Source organism: Gekko japonicus, unplaced genomic scaffold (genome assembly GCF_001447785.1).
Source record: "Gekko japonicus isolate JY-2015 unplaced genomic scaffold, Gekko_japonicus_V1.1 scaffold2881, whole genome shotgun sequence".
Taxonomy (NCBI): domain Eukaryota; kingdom Metazoa; phylum Chordata; class Lepidosauria; order Squamata; family Gekkonidae; genus Gekko; species Gekko japonicus.
In genome coordinates this window covers 134,415-153,479 of record NW_015160313.1, presented here as the reverse complement: position 1 = coordinate 153,479, position 19,065 = coordinate 134,415, and the positions used below count along the sequence as shown (strand labels likewise).

Genomic DNA, 19,065 nt, shown 5'->3' with positions numbered 1-19,065 from the left:
AAGTTGCAACCGACTTATGGCAACCCCATGAAGCTCCACATTGTGGGTTTTCAAGGCAAGATTGCCATTGCCTTCCTCCGCATGGCAACCCTGGTATTCCTTGGTGGTCTCCCATCCAAGTAGTGTCTAGGACGGACCCTACTTACCTTTCATGGTCTGACAGGCTCGGGCTAGTCTGGGCTATTTGGGCTATCATTTCTCTTTGTCAAGGCTTTTTAACTGGAAGGCTCCATCCTTTTTAAATAGATAAAATTGCAGCCTGCTTAATTTTTTCGATGCTATTTTTAATTGGACACACCTCACCCGGTGTTTGCAAAGAGTACCATCACCTGGGAGTGCTTGCATTTCTCCTTGAAGTATTGAGTTCACACCCTTTTGAAGCATCCTTAATTGATGCGAGAGGGTTTTTATTATTCTAATTATTTATTAAGTTTATAAACCACCCTCCCCCGGAGGGCTCAGGGTGGTGTACAACGTAATTAAACATACGCAACTGAACAGCAAATAAAGATTAATTAAATATTTAAAGACAAGTAAAACAGCAGAATTCTTCCAGGTAAAACGATGGCGTACACATAACTTTGCTCCCTCCATAGGGTGGATCACAGACTGGGAGTGGTAGGCCAGATGGAAACGTGATTTAAAAACAAAAACAAAACATTGCTGTCCTCAACTGTAGACCTAGTGGAACATCTCCATTTTACACGCCCTGCAGAACTGAGCAAGATCCCGCAGGGCGCGGATGTTACTAGGCAGAGAGTTCGACCAGGCCTGGAAGGGGATGACCTCAGTCAGATGGAGAGAGAGTAATTCAGCTGACACATCTTCCCCAGTTCTTTCTCTTGGTGTTTAGCTAAGGACAAATTAACTTTTAAAAATACTAATAGGTTCTAAATTAATCACATATTTTAAATGGGAAACAGCACCCATCCATCCATCCATCCAGCCAGCTAACTGAGCCAATCAATTCTTGGACTTAAACACTTTTAATACTTGAGTAGTCTTTTCTGGGAGCTGCGGTGGCTCAAGTGGTTAAGACGCTGAACTGCAGGCTGTGGAAGGTCGGTAGTACAGCAGTTCGAGACCCGATTGTGCCGCATGACGAAGTGAGCTCCCGTCTCTAGTTCCAGCTCCTGCCAACCTTGCAGTTCGAAAGTGAGAAATTGCAAGTAGATAAATAGGTACCACTTCGGTGGGAAGGTAACAACAAAACGCGTTCCGTGAGCCTTGGTGTTTAGTCACGCTGGCCACATGACCACGGAAATGTCTTTGGACAGCGCTGGCTCTTCGGCTTTGAAACGGAGATGAGCACCGCAACCCTAGAGTCGGACTCGACTGGCTTTCTAGCAAGGGAACCTTTACCTTTACTAGTCTTTTCTGAGGTCTGCATTCTGACAAGAAGAAAAAGAAGAAGATGCTATCAAGCCGCAACCGATGCATGGCAACCCTATCCATGGGGCCTTCCAGGCAGGGGATGAGCAGAGGTGGTAAGCCATTGCCTTCCTCTCTGTAGCAACCCCAGAATTCCTTGATACTCTCCCATCCAAGAACTAATTGTGGCCAGCCTTGCTTAGCTCCCAAACCCCAATGACCTTGGATGGATCTGGGCTATTCAGCCAGTTTGGTGTAGTGGTTAAGTGCACGGACTCTAATCTGGGAGAACCGGGTTTGATTCCCCACTCCTCCACTCACAGCTGCTGGATGACCTTGGGCAAACCATAGTTCTGTCAGAGCTGTCCTTGAAAGGGCAGTTCTCGAAAGAGCTCTCTCAGCCCCTCATACCTCACAGGGTGTCTGTTGTGGGGAGGGGAAGGGAAAGGAGTTTGTAAGCCGCTCTGAGACTCCGAGTGAAGGACGGGGTATAAATCCAAACTCTTCTTCTTCTACTACTATCCTGACAAAGGGGCACAGTAATTAAAAATGGGTGCTATAGTAACATCTTAGGTGAGTCAGTTCTGTAAGTAATGGACTGAGAGAGACTTGGGTTCAGATCTCTACTTGGGACATGAAGCTCAGTGGATGTTCTTGGGTCAGGTGTTCTGTCTCACCCTAACCTACCTAGGAGGAAAAAGAAATGTGATGTAGTGTAGTTTGGTGTAGTGGTTAAATGCGCAGACTCAAATCTGGGAGAACCCAGTTTGATTCCCCACTCCTCCATTTGCACCTGGCTGGATGACCTTGGGCAAGCCGTAGTTCTGATAAGAGCTGTTCTTGAAAAAGAGCACTTTCTGTCAGAGCTCTCTCAGCCCCACCTACCTCACAGGGTGTCTGTTGTGGGGAGGGGAAGGGAAAGGAGTTTGTAAGCCGCTCTGAGACTCCTTTGGGTAGTGAAGGGCGGGGTATAAATCCAATCCTTCTTCTTCTTCATCATGCAGCCCTGACCTCCTTGGAGTTAAGGTGGAATATAAATAGAGCAAAGTTTATTTGAGTCCAGTGGCACCTTTAAGACCAACGAAGCTTAATTCTGGCGGTAAGCTTTTTTGTGCATGCACACTTCTTCAGATATAAATGTGAGGAATGAGCAAATGAATTTTATATGATATATACAGGCTGTGTGACAAAGAGTTCTTTGTGGGCTGGGATAAATGGTGGACATCCTCTGTTGTGCCCTGGTAAATCAATGTATGAAGGACCTTAGAACGCTCTCAATATCTGAACACATGACAATTGCCTATGGATTTATTTTTAGATATTTGGAAACCTTTTACAGAAACTGATGTGCAGATCTGCCACCACTATTGTCATATGTTTGTTATTACTTTATGTATGTCCTGATCTGAATAGCTGTTGCGTTTTGCAAGTATCATCCCTTCAGTCATGAAAGGGTTAAGCTGAAGTTTCTGTAAACTAATAACAGCAAGTTTAGCATAGAACCAATTAGGTGTGGAGTAGGTTTCTCATCAAAAAGGGGGAGGTTTTATTTTTAATGGGGACCTTAGAATTGACTATTGGCTAATCAATTTATTGGAGATGGTTCATGCTATTCTGTGTGTACCCAAGAGGTGGAGCTTTGGGAGAAAAAACCCCATTCCTTCCTTCTTAGATTCTGAGGGAACAACGAAGCAAGACGGAGTAGATCAGAACTTGAAAGACGAGCTTGTTGTTGTTTTCTTTCCATGTAATCCTTTCTCCAATTTTGAAATACAAATTTTCTTAGAAGTTAAACACACCCATGTCTGTGCTGCATTATTCCACTGTGCTTCATTTAGTCTGCTAAATATCCAACAAAAGTCCCAGCTGGCCAGATGTTGTCAGCTCTTGGAAGCTAAGCAGGGTTAGCCCTGGTTACTTTTTGGATGGGAGACCACTGATGAAGTCCAGGGTTGCAATGCAGAGCTAAGAAATGGCAAACCAGCACTGAGCATCTCTTGCCTAGAAAATCCTACAGGACAGCCATAAGTCAGCTGTGACTTGATGGCACTTTCTATCACCCTTCCTTCCTTCCTTCCTTCCTTCCTTCCTTCCTTCCTTCCTTCCTTCCTTCCTTCCTGTTGCTGGATTTTGAGTTTCTCCCCTTGTTGTTCTTTCTTTCTTTAATGCGTGGAAATAAATAAATAAATAATACGCAGTTCATAGTAAAGAGTGTCATTCTCCTTCTACACACCAACAGACTTTTGATAATAATTCCGCTCAAAATAACAAGAACTTTAATGTGTGTGACTAATCTAATTTTCTTCTTGGCTCCTTTGAAAGCCAGGCTTGAGACAGAAACACCACCATATAAGTTAGGGAATTTCAAGGTCTAATAGAGTGAACCGGGGATGAATAATTGGGAAGACACGTGGCAGATCTAGTCACATGGCCAGTTTCCCCCCCCTGTCTCCCAGCAGGGCCACCAACTGCTAATCAGAGTGTGGTGAAATATTTCACCGTGGTCTTGTCTGTGAGAAAGTGGGAACTGTTTTCATGTTGTTATAAAATACGTGCAGGATGTGACGAACGTGCTGCTTCTCTCAGTTCTAAAGTTCTTAATGCTAGAAAGCACCAAGTTGATTGGAAAAAAACCGGCTCATCCAGGAGGAAAAAGAAAGAAAGGCACTTCCGGCCCTGGGTCTGCAGATGAGAAACTGACAGACTCAAACCATCTATCTCAATGTAGGCAATCCCTGGTTTCAACTGAAGCAAGGGTTGTGGCTCTTGATAAATATTTTTGTGTGCGTGAGAAACAGACTGTGAGAGAGCACTGCTTTCAAGTGCACGTGGGGGCAGGGCCGTGGCTCAGTGCTAGAGCATCTGCTTAGTTTCCAGGAAGTCCCGGGTTCAGTTCCTGGCATCTCCAGTTAAACTATCAGGGAGTGGGTGATGTGAAATGTCTGTATGTGAGATGGGTTTGCTGACCTCCAGGTGGGGGCTGGAGCTCTCCTGAGTTTACAAGTGATCTCCAGACCGCAGAGATCAGTTCCTCCAGGGCTATTTTTGGGCAGGAACGCACAGGAACGGAGTTCCGGCTGGCTGCCGAGTTGGCCACGCCCAGCAGGAACTCATTAGCATAAAAGGCCACACCCAACAGCAGAAACTCATTAGGATTGGCTACATTAGGGGTGTGTGGCCTAACATGCAAAGGAGTTCCTGCTATAAAAAAAGGCCCTGGGTTTTGGCAACAAACAAGGTAAACAGAATAAGAAGCAAAAGGTGGGTGTGGCTGGATGACCACACTTCTGGTAATGTGGGGGGTGTGGCCTAATATGCTAATGAGCTGCTCTGTCAGGGGTGTGGTCTAATATGCTAATGTGTTTCTGTTGTTGGGTGTGGCCTATTATGCTAATGAGTTCCTACTGGGCTTTTTCTAACCCTAATCTGATACCTGAGACAGAATAAACAATAGTGACCTTGAGGCCCAAGAGTGTGACTCAGTATAAGGCAGCTTCTTGTGTTCATGGGCAAGAGTCTTCCTTTCATCATTCAAAAGTCTGTCTGTCCTCTTGATTCCTTTCTTTCCCCCCATTGCCTAATGTCCTGATGGCATTTACACAGGGGTCATTTCCTGCAGGAGCGCACAGGAGCAGAGCTCCGGCAGTAAAGAGCCCAGGGGGCGAGCACATGCAACAAGCCCCACCCCCTTCTCCCAGCAGCCCTCAGTCAGAGCAAGAAGCAGCCAGGTAAGTTGCAGAGCCCCCCCCCCAGCCTCCCGGTCCACAACAGTCCAGTGGCACCTTTAAGACCAAGTTTTATTCAGGTACAAGCTCTCCCTCCTCTGTGAGGAAAGATCTGCACGTCCCCATCCCCCCAATAGCTAGCAATCCAAAACAGTCCAGTGGAGCCTGAGCGGTGGGTGTTGCCTTCTGACATACTTCTGGTGATGTCAGGGTGTGTGGCATATGCAAATAAGTTATGCTAATGAGTTATGCTAATGAGCTCCTGCATCTCTTTTTCTATGAAATGACCCCAGCATTTACATATCAGTACTAAAGGCATTGAAGAAATAACATCTTCCTGTTTGTTCGATATTAGGGATGTGGTTCGTTTCGTGGTTCGTGGTTTGCCCATGAACCCCATGACCACAATTGGCTTGTATTGTGTAGTGGGTTGCCGCATGGATGAACGATAGAGACTGGCGTAGTGCATAGCATGCTTTATTAGTACACAACAAGAACAAGCAACAACGGCCGGCAGGCCAACTATATACACACCCTGGGGACACACCCCTGGGTCCCATTGACGGGTTTGCATCTCCCGCCACGGTCCCATTGGTTCCCCAGGGGAAGGACTAGGATCCTAGTCCCTATTGTTATGCCGGGTTCAAGCTCAGGAGTGTGCGCTGGCCTCTGGTGGCGGTCAGCGGACACAACAGCTCGCTTACGAACTGAATCGGGTTTGTGAGGTTCATGTCCGAAACAGCCCAGCTGTGAGGGCAGCCTGCTCCCAGAGCTCAGTCATCCCACCTCTTGGGTGGGAGTTTCCCTGCCCCCTGGGGGGGGGGGACTTGGCAACCCTACATAAGATTAAATACATTTATTGGGACTTTTGTGGGTTTGCCAATGTCCTTTGTAAAGTTTATATCTCCAGTACCTGGCATTACATTTCATGGCACACATGGCCCCGCCCAACGAAGTGACATCTATGTCAGATCTGGCCCTCGTAAGACATGAGTTCGACACCTCTGCTTTAAGGGATAACTAATGTATAAAACCATATAATTGGCAAAAAGGCCTATCTTATCTTCTGTTGTGCTGAATTCTATGCCTAGGGTTACCAAGTACTTACCGTGATCCGGCGGGGGAAACATGCTCCCCGGCCGGAGCATTCCTCCCTGTAACGCACCATTCCGTCGCCAGGAAGTGACGCTAGGTGACGCTCTGGCAATGGGGCTGAAAACTCGATGGTACCATCGAGTTTCCAGCCCCATTGCCAGACCGTCACCCGGCGTCACTTCCTGGCGACGACATGGTGTGGCGCGTCTGTTGTCCCTGTGGGAATGATCCTGCGAAGACATCTGTGTCCCCCACCGAATCACGGTAAGTACTTGGGAAGCCTGTCTATGCCTCTAATGTCAGCATTCTGCCTCATTGCCTCTGCAAGAGGCTCGGGTTTTTTTGCTTGGCTCTCTTAACTTTTCTTTTCCTGATCAGCCAGGGAGTTTCTTTTTTCCTTCGAGAAAAGAAAACGTTGACAGCTGCCTGACACTTTGAGAGGCTTTACTCTTCTGTGCCCAAATCCAGCAGGGTTTCTTTTGTTTCTTCCATACACCTAGACGGTCTACTTAATGACTTAAGTCCTCTAGGTCTGGAGGAGCTTGCTTCATTGGCCTTAAGTACAAAATCCAATTCCGAATGCCATAATGCATTAATGTGTTCTCAGGCTTGTTTCAGCGGGAAGGATTTGCCTCTTTACAAGATGTGCCCTTTCAGGAAGCTTTGGCATGCCATGTTTGCCGAATGAAATCCCTCGAGCGTCTGCCTGTTGTTTAAGACCTCTGAGGCAAATTGGGAGTCATTAAAAACAAACAACCCCTAAGTGCCTTAATTTTTATCGATCAAGATTCACTGTTTTAACTTGGACCAGTGGACAGGTTTTGGGAGTCCGTAGAACCGGTGTAGAGCAGACTGGAGCTGTGGTGACTCAGGTGGTTAAGACGCTGAACTGCAGGCTGTGGAAGGTCAGTAGTTCAGCAGTTCGAGGCCCGGGTGCCTCATGACGGAGTGAGTTCCCGTCTCTAGTTCCAGCTCCTGCCAACTTAGCAGTTCGAAAGCAAGAAATTGCAAGTAGATAAATAGGTACCACTTCGGTGGGAAGGTAACAGCGTTCCGTGTGCCTTGGTGTTTAGTCATGCTGGCCACATGACCACGGAAACGTCTTCGGACAGCGCTGGCTCTTCGGCTTTGAAACGGAGATGAGCACCGCAACCCTAGAGTCGGACTCGACTGGCTTTCGAGCAAGGGAACCTTTACCTTTACTAGAACAGGTGTCAAGAGTGAAGAAGGGTCACAAATCCTTACAGGGATTCGGCCTGGAGATCTGTGGAGGATTTTGTGGCCGCCACGAGTGTTCCCTCTAAGCTGAGTTAGCGTGAGCCAGCTCACCGTTTTTTTAGCCTCCGGCTCACACATTTTTGTCTCCACTCAGGAAGGATGGCTCCAGGGCAAACTAATTTATGCAGCAGCCAAATGGCTTGTTCACAACTTTAATGCCAACAGCTCACAAAGTAGCATTTTTGTTCACAAGACTCCACAGCTTAGAGGAAGCATTGGCCACCACCAGAACTTGGTCCTCATAGCCTGGACTGCCGGCAGCATTAACAGATCAAAATCACACAAGACTGTTGAAATGTGATTGTAAATCAGCCTTGTCATTAATCTCTCATTAAACTCCTATTTTTAAGGCATCACATTTAGAACTGGGTTTCTGTTTTTCACACATGCTCATGGGCATACAGGGCTTCCAGGTCTCCGGATGTACTAGGGGTTTGCCTGGCAAACTGGTATTTTGCCTGATGGCACGTGAAGTGCTGGTGGGAAGAAACGGGTGGGGGGAATTGTGGGAATCAGGGTGCATGCCAGCATTCTGGTGGTGCACTGATGTCACTCCTGGTGAAAACAAGTTTTTGCAAATCCTAGACCATCCCGTGATGTCACTTCTGGTTCTCACAGGAAGTGATAGCAGCATGCCAGTTTGGTGCAGTGGTTAAGTGTGTGGACTCTAATCTGGGAGAACCGGGTTTGATTCCCCACGCCTCCACTTGCACCTGCTGGATGACCTTGGGCAAGCCATAGTTCTAACAAGAGCTGTCCTTGAAAGGGCAGTTCTTGAAAGAGCTCTCTCAGCCCCGCCTACCTCACAGGGTGTCGGTTGTGGGGAGGGAAAGGGAAGGGAAAGGAGATCGTAAGCCTCTCTGAGACTCCGAGTGGAGTGTGGGGCATAAATCCAATCTCTTCCTCTTCTTCTCTTCATGCTGGTGCAATGGCGGCACACCAACTCCTGCTCCTTGAATTCTTCTAGGGATTGATGGCCGCAGCTTGGCCACCTTAGGCTGCCACGTGAATTTGGCCACCATGGCTTACCGGCTTGCTTCATGCCGGCCTTGATGCTCCCTTCGAGGATTCCCTTGCCTTCCATGCAGATGGAAAGAATACCTTGGTAGAGAGCAGGCTGACAGGTAGTGTATGACAAAGAGCTCAGACAGGCGTGATGATCACATGTCTTATTCCCAGGGGTCATTTCATAGAAAAAGAGGTGCAGGAGCTCATTAGCATAACTCATTAGCATAACTTATTTGCATATGCCACACCCCCTGACATCACCGGAAGTGTGTCAGAAGGCAACACCCACCGCTCAGGCTCCACTGGACTGTTTTGGATTGCTAGCTATTGTGGGGGGGGGGACATGCAGATCTGTCCTCACAGAGGAGGGAGAGCTTGTACCTGAATAAAACTTGGTCTTAAAGTTGCCACTGGATTGTTTTGGACCAGGGGGGCAGGGGGGAGCTCTGCAACTTACCTGCCTGCTTCTTGCTCTGACTGAGGGCTGCTGGGAGCAGGGGACGGGGCTTGTTGCATGTGCCCGCCCCCTGGGCTCTTTACTGCCGGAGCTCCGCTCCTGTGCGCTCCTGCAGGAAATGACCCCTGCTTATTCCACCCATAAAATGCTTACTGCAAGTTTCAGTTTAGGGAAGGGAGAAACCTCCAGTTTCATTGTCCCACTGCTTTCCCTTCTGGTTATTTCCTGGCAGTGACATCATGCCATAGGCGAGATTCCAAGTATTGCAGTCATTGTTCCCCAACTGCCCTACTGAGTGGTGGTGGGCAGAGCAGGTGGAGACCTGGTGTCCCTAAGGAACAGGTTAATGTTGGGTAATATTTGAGCAAACAACAGTGTGAGCCACCTCACTTCCACAGAACTAGAGCAGTGGGGCTGTGGCTCAGTGGCAGAGCATCTGCTTTGCATGTCGAAGGTCCCAGGTTTGATCCTCAGCCTTTTCAGTTAAAGAATCAAGTAGCTGGCAATGTGAAAGATTGCCTTCGATATTTGCAGTGCCATCCTAAGCAAAGTTACACGCTACAACAAAGTTATAGGGAAGGTCTCCTCAGAATCCAAATCAGGTCTATTCCGTGGGGCTTGTTAAAAATATTATATTTTTGCCATTCCCCCCCCTCCTTAGGAATAAGGACCTGGCCTGATCTCAGAGCAACAGGAATTTGACTGTTGCCTCCAAAATAAGAGGGTACGTATATTTTAATTCTTTATTATCCCAAAGGAAGCTGAAGATAATTGGTTCCTTTAATACGGGTAGCGAGCCAATCAAAGGCTGCAATCCTAAGAACACTTTCCCGGGAGTAGGCCCCATGGAATAAAATGTGACTTACTTTTGAGAAGACCTGCTTAGGCTTTCCCCCAACGTTACACTGATTTTGATGTGGAGGGGTTCAAGTTTTACATCCTTCACACAGTAAGAGAAACGGGACTTAACATGGCTTGATATTGGCAGGATTGTGTCCACCATTGTTACTTCTCTTTGGAAGGGTTCCAGAATTACTTTTCATTGGCCCCTGCCACACGGCAGGGGAAAAGCCTCTAAAGGCGCGGCTTTTAAAAGCCGCGCCAACGTTGAGACGCCGCGGCGGGATCCCACGGATCCCCTGGCCGCATGTTTGACACCCCTGCCCTAGAAGACACAGGGCATGATTGTGTAAGCACATGCTGCAGCTTTTTTCCAAAAGTTTTTTCATTTCATAGGATTTTTGGGGGGTGATGCTAAACCGATTGCTTCATTTCTGGTGCTCTTCCTGGTAGTTCCCGTTAAAGGAAAGATTGGTAACCCCTGATTTAGGCCACTCTGCCACTGTACATGGTACCGGTCTATAGCAAGGTGATCACAGAAGATGATGATGATGATGATGATGATGATGATGATGATAATAATAATAATAATAATAATAATATCTTTCGATTTATTAATCGCTCAATCCTGCAAAGCTGCTGGCTCTGAGTGATTTACAGTTACACATATTAACAATGGACTAACAATGATTCATAGGGGGTAAGGGAGGACAACATATAAATATTTAAGTTGCTCACGTTTGCAGCCAACGGGGATTTTTGTTCAGCTGTAGACTTAGACGTGGTCCGGAAGGCATTCACTCGGCTTGGCTTGATGACGTCAATTGTTCCAGGGCTGCTTCGAGTTGCAGCACCGCACTGCCACCGCCTGGCTGGATTGGCCCATCGTAGGCTTCTTAATGCCGAAGAGATCTTTCCACGCTTATGAGCTTACGAGCTGGACATTCCGTTTCGCTGGCTAATGCCTCCCCCCCACCGGGGGGGTTTAGTGTGCCCACCCTCTCTAACGAGTGGTACCCATTTTATCTACTCACCGAAGCTTTTGAATCGCTGGGTGGATGGCGAGCTGGGGACAAGGCTGGTAGCTCACACCAGCATGGGCTAGAACTGACAGCAGTTCTATTCAGTTCAGATGTTACTGTAACCAGAGGATAAATCCTCTGTGCCACCGCTCATGATCGTCTAGACCAGGGGTACACAATGTTTTTGAGCTTGCGGGCACATTTGGAATTCTGACGCAGCATGATGGGTGCAGCCACAAAATGGCTGCCACAAAATGGCTGCTGCAGAAGACAGAGCCACCTGCATAATGACTGCCAGAGCTTAACTTAGGTAACACAGTGTGGGTCCTTGTGCTGTAGTGGCAGCTGCTGCTAAAGCAACAGTTTAAAAAAATTTGCATGGCCAATCACATTTTCAACAGTCAATCATAAGAACACAAGAACTGCGTTGCTGGATTAGACCAGTGGTCCATTTATTCCAACATCCTGTCTCACACAGTGGCCAACCAGTTCCTAGAGGGCCAACAACACAGCAGAGAGGATGAGACCTTCCCCTGATGTTGTCTCCTGATACTAGGATTCAGAGCTTGACTGCCTCTGAATGTGGAGGGCTCTTTTTGTAGCAGGAACTCCTTTGCATATTAGGCAATACACCCCATATGTAGCCAATCCTCCAAGAGCTTACAGAGCTCTTCTTACAGGGGCTACTGTAAGCTCTTGGAGGATTGGCTACATTAGGGGTGTGTCGCCTAATATGCAAAGAAGTTCCTGCTACAAAAAGAGCCTTGTTAAGTCATCATGGCTAGTAGCTGCTGATAGACACATCTTCCATATCTATCAGAAGCCTTGCTGGGCAAAAGCCCTACCTGGTCCCACCCACTTCCTAAAAAACACTTGGTGGGCACCAGAAAAGGTGTGTCGGTGAGTACCATGTTGGGGATCCCTGGTCTAGACCATTGCTCTTCAACCCATGGGTCTGGGCCCTCAGGTGGATCTCAGAGCCCTATCTGCTGGGTTTCAAGCCCTTTACTGAGCTACCATTTTTTGCTTTTTTTGGGGAGACCCTGCTGCTAGTACACATGTGTAGATCAAGTGCACAATGCCTCATGTCTTCCTTGGTGAGCAGAGGTCATTTCAGGGGGGATCGCGGGGGATCGCAGTTCCCCCGGGTGAGGTATGGGGGGCGGGGCACATGACGAAGCCTCGCCCCCTGCTTCCGGCTGCCCCGCTTCCAGCCCTCATTCAGCAAGGAGGAGGCAGGAGAAGAGGGAGGGTAAGTTGCTTCCTCCCTGCCTCTCCCCACCCTTGCCTGCCTGGGGCCAGGGAGGGCCTTTGTGGGGCTTCCTTGCACTCCCGCCGGCCTTGCAGGTCCACCGCCGGGCCCCTCATGGGGCTTGGCAGTGGAGCTGCAAGGCTGCCATCGGCGGCCGGGACCGTTGGGGGTGGGGCGTGTGGCCTTATGACACACTTCCGGTGATGTCAGGGGGTGTGGCATATGCTAATGAGTTATGATAATGAGTCCCCCTAGCTCTTTTTCTACGAAACAACCCCTGTTGGTGAGCAACATCACCCAACGAGGTGCAGAGGATTCCTTCGTGGCTCTGACCCTTGGCCTGTTCCACATTACAGGACACCTCCTGGTGCTAGCCTTGACACCAGTAAGGCCGTAAGTCTGCCCATCATGTGACCTTCTATCAGACCAGGGTGGTCGACTCTGGCTTGGGAAACTCCTGGAGATTTGAGGCTGGTGCTGGGGGATGGTGGAGTTTGAAGAGGGAACTCAGAAGAGAGGACGTGTCTTTATATGGAGGCCCAGGTCACTGCCACTGCCAGACTGATAGCCTTACCTTTCACACGCTCACGGCTCAATGAGTCCCAAGTCTGGAAACTGAAGGCCAGTGATCTAGACTCTTGTTAGCAGTCAGTTCTCTTTCAGATTGGCAGCTTGGTGGTGGTAGAATCATAGGATCAACCAGAGTTGGAAGGGGCCATACAGGTCATCTAATCCAACCCCCTGCTCAACACAGGATCATCCTAGAGCATCCCTGACAAGTGTTTGTCCAGCCGCTGCTTCAAGACTGCCAGTGAGGGGGAGCTCACCACCTCCTGAGGCAGCTGATTCCACTGTGGCACAACCCTTACTGTAAAAAAGTTTTTCCCTACTATCCAGCTGGTACCTCCCCGCCCTTAATTTAAACCCATTAAATTACAGCCGGTTTGGTGTAGTGGTTAAGTGTGTGGACTCTAATCTGGGAGAACCGGGTTTTATTCCCCACTCCTCCACTTGCACCTGGCTGATGTGACCTTGGGTCAGTCACAAGCTCTGGCACAGCTGTCCTTGAAAAAGAGCAGTTTGTGTCAGAGTTCTCTCAGCCCCACCCACCCCACCTACCTCACAGGGTGTCTGTTGTGGGGAGAGGAAGGGAAAGGAGTTTGTCAGCCGCTCTGAGACTTCGAGTGAAGGGCGGGGTATAAATCCAATCTCCTCCTCCTCCTCCTCCTTCTTGCCAGTCTTATCCTCTGCTGCCAACAGGAACAGCTCCCTGCCCTCTTTAAATGAGAGCCCTTCAAATACTTGAAGACAGCAATCATACCCCCCCTCAGGCTCCTCTTCTCCAGACTAAACATTCCCAAGTCCCTCAGGCTTTCCTCTTAGGGCTTGGTCTCCAGGCCCCCGATCATCCTCAGTTACAGACAGATACAAACACCCTTCATACTAATATCACTGCAGATAGATATTAATTCTAACACACTGCCTTGTGACCCCACAAGGAATGCCAAGCAGAATACCAGCCTGGGAGATTATCTGGAAGTGAACCCAGGGACTTAATTGCAAGCAAATATTTCCCACCTAAAGGTAATGCATATTTTATAACAATGGATTTCTCAGGAAAGCAGCACCATACTTTGATGGTGCCTCTTTCACCCCTGGTAATGGCTTCCCCTTTGGGACCTACACCCTTGTTAGCATATCCATAGCTCTTGAAAGTTTCATCCATCCTCTACTTTGGGTCATCAACGCACATCAACGGCCACATCCTACCTTCAGAGGGGCTATCAAGGTCTGCTCAATACTTTGATCTCTCTCCTGTGGTGGTGGGGAACCATCAGCCATTTGTCCAAGTCTCTGGGAACCTTTCTGTAAACACATTATGGTATTGTTTTAGGGGCAAACCTGTCATATTGCCCCAGGGTACATTTTTCCTATAAATACATGAACACATCTTTAGTATGGATGCTCACTCGCTTCTTGGCATCAAAGTCACGCTCTCAGAAGCGCTGGCTACTTCTCTCTCTCCACAGACCTGAATCTCCAAGACTGGTAAATATCGCCTATCCTAAACCACTTTTTCACTGTTAACACCTTTATTTCTTGGTTAGCTATTCTATGTTTGCTTCACTGTGTGTTTTGTATGTATTATTTTCTCATAAAAACCTCTTATTAGTTGAACATCAGTATTTAAGGTGCCAAAGCAGTAAACAATCATTACCTTATCTGATACAGTCCCTCCTAGGGTTGTGAGGTCCCTCCTGCTAACTGGTGGAGGATGAAGGGGGAAGACTTACCAGGAGCAGCAGGGAGGCCCAGCCAACATACAACAACGTCTCTACATCACTGACCATGTGACCTGGAAGTGACATCATCACATCCTGATATCCTGGGGTTGGATTTTAACTGGATTTCCATGGATGAAAAGGAAGGGGGGAATATTTGCTGATTCCTGCCAACCACCACAGCCCCAAGCACCCCCACCCCAGTAAGAGTTTCCAAGGGGGATCAGTGACATTGCTCCTTTATCGTGCCCGTGGAAATGCTGACAGGATCCAAGCAAGGTTTGAATTCAGGATTTCCAGGTTTGTGATAAATGTTTGTCCACCTTTTTGCATTCAGCCCAATTCCAGAGCTCTTCGTTGCTCTATTACTCATTTCCCCCAAGATTAAAAAAAGAAGAAGACAAAACCCTACAATACTATGAAACTGTAATTATCATCCATCCTTTCAAGTATTTTAGCATACTCCCTATCTGTAGAATGGCTCCGGTTCAGGCATTTCTAGATGTTCGAAGTGGGACCCACTTTTAAACCTGCTTTTCACAATGCACTTGAAAAGTCACTCCACACTGTTTTCCCTCTCCCCAACATAAAATGCAAGGATATCACATCAGATAAACCTTAACAGTTCAGATTTTGTTTTTAATTTGTGGTCATTATAATGATACACCTAAAAGAAATCAACCCTGACTGTTCCCTGGAAGGCCAGATAATGAAACTGAAGCTCAAATACTTTGGCCACCAAATGAGAAGGGAGCACTCACTGGAGAAGACCCTGATGCTGGGAAAGATTGAAGGTCAAAGAAAACGGGGACGGCAAAGGATGAGATGGTTAGACAGTGTCATAGATGCAACGAACATGAAGTTGAGCAAACTTCAGAGGACGGCAGAAGACCAGAAGGCCTGGCGTGATCTGGTCCATGGGGTCGCGAAGAGTCGGACTCGACTGTGCGACTGAACAACAACAACAACATAATGATACAGCGTTATGAAGCAATGGGCTGTATTTCATAGGCACTTCACATATGAGAAATACACGGGAAACATAGCAAGGTTGAGCAAACATGGAGAACCAGATAAACCTTCTACAGAGTTGTTTGACTTGTGCATTGTAGCATTGTGAGCTTTGGTTCCAGGAAAAATAACTTGCCTGAAAAATTTCTTGAAACACGCAGCTTTTGCCTGGGAGGCATGTTGCTTTGATACTTGCTGTATCTCTTTTCGGAAAGCAAAACAGCCTACAACATTGGCACTGATGACTGCTGCATCTCTCATAATCTCTCATCAGAAAGGAAGACAGTCTACAGCATTTAATCCTGTCTGTATATTTGTCTCTGCAGCTGTGGACTTTTCTACAAGATATAAATTGTTCTTTAGGTTTTTGTTATCAATGTACCATGATTAATAAGATACACTAGGAGCTTCATTGTATATTTAAATATATGATTTAAACGAATATATGAAGACATAGTAGTATATCAGAATTGTGTGTTTTGTTTTAACACGGTGTTTTCCCACATAACTTCACATATGATGCCAAGTCAAACCCAAATTTGTTTCCTCTCCCAGCAGACCCTGTTCTTCCCCCCCAGGCCTTGTCAGTGTGACCAGTGTTCCCTCTAAGCTGAGTTAGTGTGAGCTAGCTCACAGTTTTTAAGCCTCCAGCTCACACATTTTTGTCTTCACTCAGGAAGGATGGCTCCAGAGCAAACTAATTTAATGCAGTAGCTAAATCGCTTGCTCACAACTTTAAAGCCAGTAGCTCACAAAATAGAATTTTTGCTCACAAGACTCCACAGCTTAGAGGGAGCATTGCTTGTGACCCACCTGTGGCAACCCACTTTGGGGTCCTTACCCACAGTTTGAGACCCTTGGCATTAGTGAGAGTCATTTGACATTGAGGAAGGTCACTCCAGAAGGCCAGATACTTAAAAAAAAAGAAGACTTGTTAAAATTTTGCTAGGTATAGATATTCCAAAAGAGAGCTTTTGTTTCACAAAATAGAAGCTGGCTTTCTATAGGAACTGAAATGTCTGGCAGGAGGAAGAACGAAACCCTCTCTGTGTGTGATTCCAGGAAGCAATAAGCACCCGCATGAAAATAACCTCCCGGTTAATCCCCAGCCGATCCGTTTTATCTGATGGCTTCAGGGAGGGCTGGGAGATCACTGCGCGACGGAAAACAGCAACGCGTTAACAAGATGTGACCGGCCCCATGGACGCGGCCATAGAGGAAACCCTCTTCCACCTTGTCCAGTAGCCCGGCCCCCCCCGTTCCCATGTCCAGGTAGTGATGTGGGTCACACTGGGCTTCGTGTGCTGCCTCACATTTGGGGGGCTGCCGCCGGCTCTCGGTTCCTGTCCTTCCCAGTGCAGTTGCACTTTCCACAGCATCGACGAAGGAACGAAAGCCAGGTACGTGCGCGCACGTTTGTTTTAATGATTGAATGTTCGGGAAGTGTAAGGGCAGGAGAGGGGGTTCTCGTCGAACCCGGCTTGTCCACGGCCTGAGTCGGAACCATAAACAGATGCAGGTTACGCTGTGCGGCTGTTTGATGCAAAGATGGTTCTCCCAATCGCTCTGTTCTGTGGCTTTACGCACAGCGGGATTAGCTGCAGAGCACACTGTAATCTGATTTCAGAGATGGCATTTGATGATCTTCCATACCAGAGTGGAAGCAATATAATTAACATTCGTCCAATGCTGGGGAGGCAGAAGAGAGGACAAACACAAAGCTCTTGGAATATCGATGCAAAGGGGGAAACGGTGTCTTTACAGGAGTTGCTTAGCCACACTGGATGTATAACAAGTATAATGGGCCCCCTATTTGTTAGCTGTTGTAGATTTTCCGGGTTGTATGGCCGTGGTCTTGGCAGTGTAGGATACGACCACAGCCATACAACCCGGAAAATCTACAACAGCTAATGAACTTTGTTTGTCAGAGCCTTTGACAACATATAGAGCCTCTATTTATTTTAAAAAGGCTTAAACATATGCATGCCACTTATTTACCAACCTTCCATGTCCATGATTATTCAAAACCAGCTGTAGCATGAAGATTCTATGAACGTCTGTATCAGAGCAGAGCAAAATTAGAAAAATGGCAACAGATTCTCCCTGTTTTTGGAAGGAAACACGGTGAGCTCATCATGAAAGGTGTTGGCTCGAAACGTTGCTTAGAAGAGCTCCAAACAAAGATAGAAAAGAATATAGTCTAGGAAACCAAACACATCCCTAGAGATCGATTTGTAGGGTAGAGGGACTGAGAATATTGGCTCTGGGTTTGGCGGCATTCGTAACGTCACGTTTTAACCTCATACCGCCTTACGCACTGCACGTAGAAACTGATAAGGGTGAAAATAAAGATAGAAACGCAGGGCTTGGCATTTACAGCATGCCTCCTGAGTATGGATAAAAAAAAACATTTTGCACATATTCTTCTCTGTAATCCTGTAAGGCGAGTCAGAATTATTCCTGTCTCCAGACGGAAGATGGGTTTCTGAGGTGAGGAAATCATGGTTTACCTGAGGCTACCTACTGTATTCCTGGCTTACATTTGGCTTACACTGGAGTTGTAGCCATGACACCCACACACAAGAGCAGCATGGCTCGAGAGTCTAGTGTACGCACGGCACATTTCCAACAGAACCTTTCAAGTAAGAGAAGTGAGAAATGGTCATGGGGAGCATTGGAAAGTGACCTTTGCTTACTGGGTCGCTGCTTTTTCTCGCAGAGAAGCATGTGAGTTATGTAACTGTGATGCCGTTATTGTTTGTAGGGTTTATGGTCTAGTTCCCTAGCAGATCCCATGTTTCCTTGTGGAATGAGCTGAGACTTTGGGGTGACTAGTGTATCACAAAATATATAGCAGATTCTAAGCTGGGTTACAGCCTTCTCAGGGAGCTTTGACTCTTGAAAGCTTATATCCTGAAAATCTTATCGGTTTCTAAGGTGCTACTGGCCTCAAATTGAGGTCTTCTACTGCAGATTAGGACCAGTGTTCCCTCTAAGATGAGTCAGTGTGAGCTAGCTCACAGTCTTTTAGCCTCCAGCTTGCACATTTTTGTCTTAACTCAGGAAGGGATGGCTTCAGAGCAAAGCAATTTATGCAGTAGCCAAATCGCTCACTCACAACTTTAATGCCAGTGGCTCACAGAGTAGACTTTTTGCTCACAAGACTCCACAGCTTAGAGGGAGCACTGATTAGGAATGTAGACCAACTCACTGAAACTATCCTTCTCAGTGTATGGAAGTCGACATGCTTAGAAATTCAGGGGTCATTTCCTGTGGGAGCGCGCAGGAGCGGAGCTCTGGCAGTAAGGAGCCCAGGGGGTGGGTACATGCAACAAGTCCCACCCACTGCTCCCAGCAGCCATCAGAGCAAGAAGCAGCCAGGTAAGTTGCAGAGCCCCCCGGTCCAAAACAGTCCAGTGGCACCTTTAAGACCAAGTTTTATTCAGGTACAAGCTCTCCCTCCTCTGCGAGGACAGATCTGCATGTTCCCCCCCCCCACAATAGCTAGCAATCCAAAACAGTCCAGTGTTGCCTTCTGACACACTTCCGGTGATGTCAGGGGGTGTGGCACATGCAAATGAGTTATGCAAATGAGTTGTGGTAATGAGCTCCTGCACCTCTTTTTTTGTGTGGCACCTCAGTCGGGCCACAAGGAGCAAGAAGCAGCCTCATCCCACCTTCAGGTACATGCACCTCAGTCGGGGCGAGGGCAGATCTGCACGTT

General features: G+C 47.5%; 1 protein-coding gene across 1 annotated transcript in view; it reads left to right on the top strand.

Annotated features, from left to right (window-relative positions):
• Nucleotides 1-16,619: 16,619 nt before the first annotated feature.
• The window catches only part of LRIT1 (leucine-rich repeat, immunoglobulin-like and transmembrane domains 1), a 29,739-nt gene continuing 27,293 nt past the window's right edge, over nt 16,620-19,065 (top strand). Inside the window, exon 1 of the mRNA XM_015416776.1 lies at nt 16,620-16,741. Within this exon, the coding sequence (XP_015272262.1) occupies nt 16,620-16,741 (122 nt within the window). The remainder of the gene's footprint in view (nt 16,742-19,065) is intronic.